General features: G+C 40.7%; 1 protein-coding gene across 1 annotated transcript in view; it reads left to right on the top strand.

The window, feature by feature from the left end:
• Positions 1–1,749: 1,749 nt before the first annotated feature.
• TPD52L1 (tumor protein D52 like 1) overlaps positions 1,750–7,374 on the top strand; it is a 28,524-nt gene continuing 22,899 nt past the window's right edge. Inside the window, exons 1-2 of the mRNA XM_026088559.1 lie at positions 1,750–1,809; positions 2,405–2,553. Of these exons, the coding sequence (XP_025944344.1) occupies positions 1,750–1,809; positions 2,405–2,553 (209 nt within the window). The remainder of the gene's footprint in view (positions 1,810–2,404; positions 2,554–7,374) is intronic.

Below are 7,374 nucleotides of genomic sequence, written 5' to 3'. Positions count from 1 at the left end.
TAGAAACCAAAACCCTGTTGCCAACACCAGCGGCGCAGCCAGTCGTTAACCTGGAAAGTCCGTCTCCTCCTCCTCTCATCCACCCCCCTCACTGGCAGGATTGAGGAGAAGATGACCTGGGCTCCCAGACCCTTGACCACCATCCCCAGAGCTCTGAAATCCTGCTTGATGGTCTTCAGTTTGCCCTTGGTGTCATTAGCGCCCACATGGAAGAGCAGCAGTGGTAATAGTCCGAAGCGTGGACGAGCCTTGGCAGTCTTTGCATGACATCTCTCACACGAGCCCCCGGCAGGCCACAAACCTCTCTAGACAAGAGGTCAGGTCAGCAGATAGATGCCTCCGTCCCCTGTAGCAGGGAGTCCCCCACAACAATCACCCTCCGCTTTATCTGAGCACTTTAGGGAGACTTTGTACCTACCATTATTTTAGAAAGTCAGAATTTGAGGAGGATGTTGTTGGTTCAGAACCAGGCTCTGATCTCTGAAGAAAAACAACTTACTATCTTTAATATGTTCAAAAATGTTGTTCATAGTTAAGCCACTGAGCACAGGCTTAGGGCTTTACAGCTTTAGATGTCTATTCAACTGAACAGATGGAAAGTAATTGTAATAGAAGCCTTGGAATCTTCACATATTCAGGTACATAATGATTAGCCTAGTGCTAGCCCATATGGAAAGCATTAATGCTTAAGTACCTGTAAGCATACTGGTATGGGTTTAGGTTAAATTCTTTAATAGTGTTACTGAGGCAAATTTGTGCACTAAAGGGTTTGCTGTGGGTAGGAAACAGTTAAAGGGAGTTCTAAACTTTGTCATCTAAGGAGTGCTGAAATTTGTGACTTCTTCTTTCTGTAAGCATTTACGCAATTATCCCCTCAGAATAGACCCTCATGCTGCCTCTTGACAGTGTTGCATTTTCATGTTAGGAATATAATGGAGCATAAAGGATAAGGGGAGAGAATAAAGCAGTTTTGGATCGTTGTGTATTCTACTGATGAAGTGCTGGCATCACAGAAATGAGTGAATACTGGTATCTGCTTCACTGAGGTCATGATTTTGCTTTGTGTTCATAGTCTTACTGCTTAATTCCTGACCTGCTTGAATAATTTAGATAGCAGGTCCCTGTGACAAAGGAGAAACTGATAGGTGGAGGATTAAACAGTGAGACTTTCCAAAGAACAATGAACTTGCAGCCAGTTTTACAGGGAAGCAGAATGCATGAGTGTGCAAGATAAAAATAATGCTGACATCCTAAATGTAACTCTGGAGGTCAGCAACTGATTCAGCTGGTGCTTGCCTCATTGTCAGCCACCTATGGAGTTAAATCACAGTAAGACTGTCGTTCCAGGGAACTTAACATATGATAATCAGATACATTAACATATGTTATCCTATTAACATATGGAGRAAGGAACACAGTTGGTAAGGGAACTTCTAAGTGAAGTGAAAGGCAGCTGCTCCCATGTCGCTTACCCTTGTTAGCTTCAGTAGCTCTGAGTGCTGTTTGTGTAACCAGCTCAGGAGGCTTTCCTGGTGAAGAATTCAAACCCATGCTCACAGGAATGCTACCCAAGGGGTAAGACTTCAGAGTCAATGGCAAACATTTCAGTGGTCCCTTTCCTTAGTCCAGTGTTCTGCTCATTGCCTTGCTGAAACAATGTTTTGGTTTAAATGTGTTTAAAATAATGCCCACTGCAGGGAGAACGACATCCCTGTGTTTGGGCTGACTTGAATTTGCACAGTTTGGTTAATGAGCAGCAGCTCTGAAAAGGCTAATCTGCTGTGTCTGCTGGATGTTTCCATACTTCAGGTAGGATCTGTTCACTCATGTTAAAAGTTCATTTCCTATGTATTTTTGTTTTAGTATTTCAGAATACATAGGGCCTACAGTGTAGGAGTAAAACTCATGTGATAAGGACTTTAACTTTTTTATATTCTTTACTCAAATATTATCAGATGTTTTTTAAATCTGCTCCTAAAGATTTTTTTTTCTTTTTTTTTTTCATGAGAGCAGAAGACTAAAAAGCTGCAAATATGAACTTAAAAATTTGTGCATTCAAGGAGAGGTTTCTGTTTGGATTATCTAGTCTTCTCTTGTTCTGCCCATTCCCATTTTATCTGTGAATGAAAAACTGATGTTTGAGAATCCCTAAAGTCCTGAGGTAGATCATATCATGTGTATGCACATAAATGGCAGAGAGACATTATTTATAGTAGAATGGTAATATCGGCTGTGTTCTGGATGCATCTTTGTGATCTCCACAAGCACTTGAATCTCTTTCTGTCTCTCTAGTCATGTATGAAAAATGCAAGTTCATGTAACACTCATTCCATCTCTTAAAATAGTTTCTCTTTCTATGGAACAAGCTAACACCTTTCTCCTCCTCCTCCTTTCTTTTACTCAGCTAGAGGATGAAATTTCAACTTTGCGGCAAGTATTAGCAGCCAAAGAAAAGCACCTGGTGGAAATTAAACAAAAGCTTGGCATAAGTCTGATGAATGAACTGAAGCAGAACTTTAGCAAAAGCTGGCATGATATGCAGACAACTTCTGCGTGAGTACAGACCTTGCACAAATTCATTCTTGTATGTTGTGTAGCATGTTGGTGACATTGTCTTGATGAGCCCTAATATGAAACTTAGCAGTTGAAATGCCTGCCAGCAGGAGCAGATGACAGGGATGAACATGTCAGGCTTCTTAAAGCAGTAAGGAGATGTGGGGAGAAAAAAGAAAAAAAAAAAAAAAACTTCCACAGCAACAACAAAATGCTTTGCTACTCTGTTGAACTTCACTCTTACAAAATCACGGCAACTAAGACTGTCAGGGCACCAAGGAGGTCATCTTCCTGTCCCATGACACATTCCCACTGAGTCCTTACTGGGAAGAGAAAGAACTCTTTTTGATCTCAGTGTATTATATTTTTCAGCTTCGAAGGGAGACGGCATAAAAAAAGGAGATCCAAAATATCAGCAACCATTTAAACCAAAAAGTACTATCATTTCAATTGTGAAGAATACTGACAGAATTGGTGATGCATAATTGTTAATTCCTGCTTTTAGTTGTTCAAAAGAAACAACAAAAATCTGTGGGAATAACTTTACCACTTTTGACATTAGCATGAGTCCCACATATGTCAAGTCCTTTGTTATTAGCCAGTAGTCTGTGCTTTGGCAAGTCACTTAAACCTATCACAGCCTCCGTTTAGCACTATGCAGAATGGGTAACTAGCTCACAAGAGTTCAGTGAAACTTGACTTGTACATGTAAGCAGCTCTGGGTTCCCCCAATGAAAAGTAATTCAGAAGTGTAAAAAACTGATATACCACTTTTCAATGCAAAAATGAGTATTGAAATTTTGGTGGTGGTAATAGAATTGTTGTTGAAATGGTTTTAATATGAAATTTTTTTTTCTAGAAACAAACCAATCATATGGTGGCAGTCTGTAGTCTAACTCAGTTGCTGCCTTCCAGGAAGGTGCCTTCTGAAAATGCACTGATTGTTTGCGGAGCGCGGTTCTTATTTGGGCTGCAGCTTGCTGCTAAGAATTGCTAGTGCAGGTCTTTTGTCTTGCATAGGAAAGGAATTAAAAACACATGTTTAGAAACGGTGATAAGACCTACCCTGAATCTGCCACAAAAAATGTTCGAACCCAGGACAGACAGTGCTTCTTCTAAGCTTCAAACACTTTTTGCTTTGTATCTCCAGTGTAAAAGCTGATGAAAAATGGAGTGTCACAGAGAGAGATGACAAATAACCATGAATTTCAAAGCTTCAGGAAGGCCGTGGTAGTTACTGACGGGCTGGTCTCAGCTTCATACTGAGCTTTATGCTCAAATACATGAACACACTGTATTCCTCTAAAAATTCTTGGGCTGAATTATTAGTAACGTTGGTAGAAAGGAGAGCCAACCTTCCATCAAGTGCAGTCGTGCAGTCTGAAAAGGTTTGGGGTTTTTTTTTTTTTGTTTTGTTTTTTGCAATTGACAATTGGATTTGAGACTGTCAGAGAAGAGCAAGAGTGAGGTGCTCTGCAAATGGAGATGAGCTGGGGGACAGCAAGGCAGGCAGGGCAGTGGCCTCACACAAGGGTGCAGTCCCACAGTACCCAAACAGTGAAAGCAGAGCAGGGCAGGTTCAGTGACAGTAGATAGGGTCAAGCCAGGAGTCCAGTTCTCCAGACAAGTCTGTAGTGATGAGGCAGGTCCCGGGTCAAGGCAGGAAGTCAAATCTGCAGGTCAGATTCAATGAGGTGCATGGCCAGACACAGGCACACCTGTAATGTAGCTCAAGCAAGGACTAAGGGCTTGAACACACTCTGAGCTTAAGTGCAGCTCCCAAATGAAGGCAGGAGGCACCCACCACGGCTTCTCCCAACTCTTTCTCACACAGCATCGTCGCCACAGTCTGACCCAAGGTTACACAGTTGTGCCATGTCAGAATTGGTCCTGAGCACAGGCAGCCAAAGCAATGGGAGTGGAGGAAGAGAAAATTATACATTTTCCAATAAAATATTCATTTTTTCCCTTTTAATGAAAAGTCAAACAAGGCATAATGACTCTAATGGGAATTGTAGTTTGCATGCTTCCTATCTCTAACCTTTGGCCAGTTTCTCTTTGGCCAGTCATGAGGTCCCATTCCTCATGATTTGTCACTGACAGAGGCACCCATGCTGGCTCAGTGAGGGAGTGTGGCATGTTCTGGGAAAGTGTAGTCTAGAGACATTGAGCTTTGAGAGGAGGCACTGAGAGGAGAGGAGGGGCACAAGGCACTTAAACTACAGTGACTGGGAGACACTAGCAAAATTTCAGCATAAAAGCTTCCATTTTTACTTGAAATTTAGTAGCACATTCTGAGACAGCTTTCCATTCTTTCTGCACAATGTTGACATTTTCCACAAGGATAAAGAGACCTGAGATTTTAACAGTAGGATAGTTGCTCATCTTTAAGATGAGTTTCAAAAACAACAGGCCATTAGGCATTCAGTGTCCACAGTTAATTATTTGGGCCTGAGCACAGAGAGTTCATTTGTGCCCTTGCAAATCCTGTTGTCTACGGTCCAACTGAGTAAGGTGCTGTATAATTCTGACTGACACTTAATGATGCCAGTGTAAATTGTAGAAATTCAGCGTTCTTAAGAATGGATGTGTTAAGTAATAGAAGTGATTCATTGTTGTTGCATTGAAATAGCAATGTGATAGTGTAACTCGCCAAGATTCTCTGATTTAGTAAGGATGAAAAGCCTGTATTAAAAAATTAAATTAAAAATATTTACATGCCTGTATTTTAGGCTCCTATATCCACAATTAGTCACTTTAATTTTAAAAAAGACCTGATGTTAAGGAGGCAAATTTTGCTTTTACTGAGTCTTACTGGGTTTTGCAGATGCTGTGCTTTTCTGGAAATTTTCTTTAATGGGGAGATTTTCAAAGTCACAAAAAACAATTAAGCACCAGATTGTTTTCTTCTTATTATTAATGATCTTTTCAAGCTCTCCATTTAGGGATGGATTCTTGGGGTTAGAGTAGACTTAGAGATGGAGGAGTGGATTTCTCTCAAAAGCAGTTATGTAGAGTGTGTCTGAACAACTAGTTAAGACTCAGTACCTAAGTCATAGTTGGAATGGATACCACCTGGAATGACTAAATGTAAACTTGGGATCCTGACTCTTTTTGAGCATCTAAGTTTTAAAAGGTTGGGCAGGTAGATTAGGAGTTGGCCTAAGCATGCTTGACATGTAAATGTCAGAAATTATTATTAAARGATTCTGTTATGATTAAAAAGAAAAAAAATAGTTTTCACAGTGATGAAAACCAGAGCTGGAGGTCAGTGGGCTGATACCCTGAATAGAGTCAAGATTTTAACAGGTTCAGCACACAGTGCTGTACAAAGTCTGTTTCCTTTCATGCTTCAAGATATGCAAAACCAATTCCCACCACCTCCAGCAGGACATTATATTTGCAACAGTAGCATGCTGATATTTTTGTGTCAAATCAGCTTTTTTATCTGCTTTATTTTTCTCTAAAAAAACCCTGTAATCCTGTTTGTATTTTTCAGCTTAGTAGGAAATACACCTGGAAGTCATTCACTTATTATGATGACCAAAAGCATAATGCATTTTTCATATTCCATGTTCATTTCCTCTGCTATTCTTCAGTGCATTGATTTTTAGTATAATCTGTGTGTTAGGGAAGGCAGGGGGCTTCTACTATAGAGCATATCAGTAACTAGAGCACAAATGATTGCCTCAAGTTTAATTTTCTTTCATGGTGATGAGGCATTCAGCTGGAATGACTTCTCCCACACACCTTTTTTAAAGATCAGGTTTCCAGTGAATAGAGGTGGGTGGATATTCAGTTAGCTTCTAGCAATTCAGGTTTTTTATTTATATTTTAAATATAGAAAATTCTTATTTAGATGCTAGAAGCAAGATAATATTAGTGGCTTTTAAGGTCAGTTATTTTAGGGTAAAGAATCATTAAAAATGTTTGTACAGTGATATTTGCAGAGACCATAATTGAATATTTCTAATTAACATTTTGCTACAAAGGAAAGGTTTTATGTAACCTGAATGCAGTATGTTTACTTAGTTAAACCTATTTGATTGGTGGTGCTTCAATAAAGTTTCCACAGCACTTTCTACAATATTACTCAAAAAGTGTACCCTTCCATATTTCCGATTTTCACTGCATAGTACATTAAGGCATGAAGATAGCTTCTGTGAAGAATGGCCTAGTTTTATACAGTCACTGAATAGATGAGGTTGGAAGGGACCTATGGAGATCATCTAGTTAAACCCTCTGCTCAAAGCAGGGTCAACCAGAGCAGGTTGCTTGGGACCGTGTCCAGTCAGGTTTTGAGCATCTTCAAGGACAGGGACAACACAGTCTTTTCAGACAACCCATTCTAATGTTCAGTCATCCTTAGAGGAAAAGTTTTTTCTTATGTTTAAACGGAACTTCCTGTATTTTGATTTGTGCCCTTGCCCCTTGTCCTGTCACTGAGCGCCACTGAGTCTTGCTCCATTCTCACCCTCCCGTCAGATATTTATACACATTGATAAGATCCCCCCCGAGCCTTCTCTTCTCCAGGCTAAACAGACCTACCTCTCTCAGCCTCTCCTGCTATGATAGATGCTCCAGTCCCTTAATAATCTTAGTGACCCATCACTGGACTCTCTCCAGTGTGTCCACATCTCTCTTGTACTGGGGAGCCCAGCACTTGATGCAGCACTCCAGATGTGGCCTCACCAGGGCTGAGTAGAGGGGGAGGATCACCTCACTCAACTTGCTGGCAACGCTCTACCTAATGCCGCCCAGGATACCATTGGCCTTCTTTGCCACAAGGCCACACTGTTGGCCCATGATCAACTTGGTGTT

The sequence above is a fragment of the Apteryx rowi genome, unplaced genomic scaffold, assembly GCF_003343035.1.
Source record: "Apteryx rowi isolate R43461 unplaced genomic scaffold, aptRow1 scaffold_774, whole genome shotgun sequence".
NCBI classification, from domain to species: domain Eukaryota; kingdom Metazoa; phylum Chordata; class Aves; order Apterygiformes; family Apterygidae; genus Apteryx; species Apteryx rowi.
The sequence above is the reverse complement of the archived record's forward strand: the minus strand, read 5'-3'. Positions and strand labels throughout refer to the sequence as shown.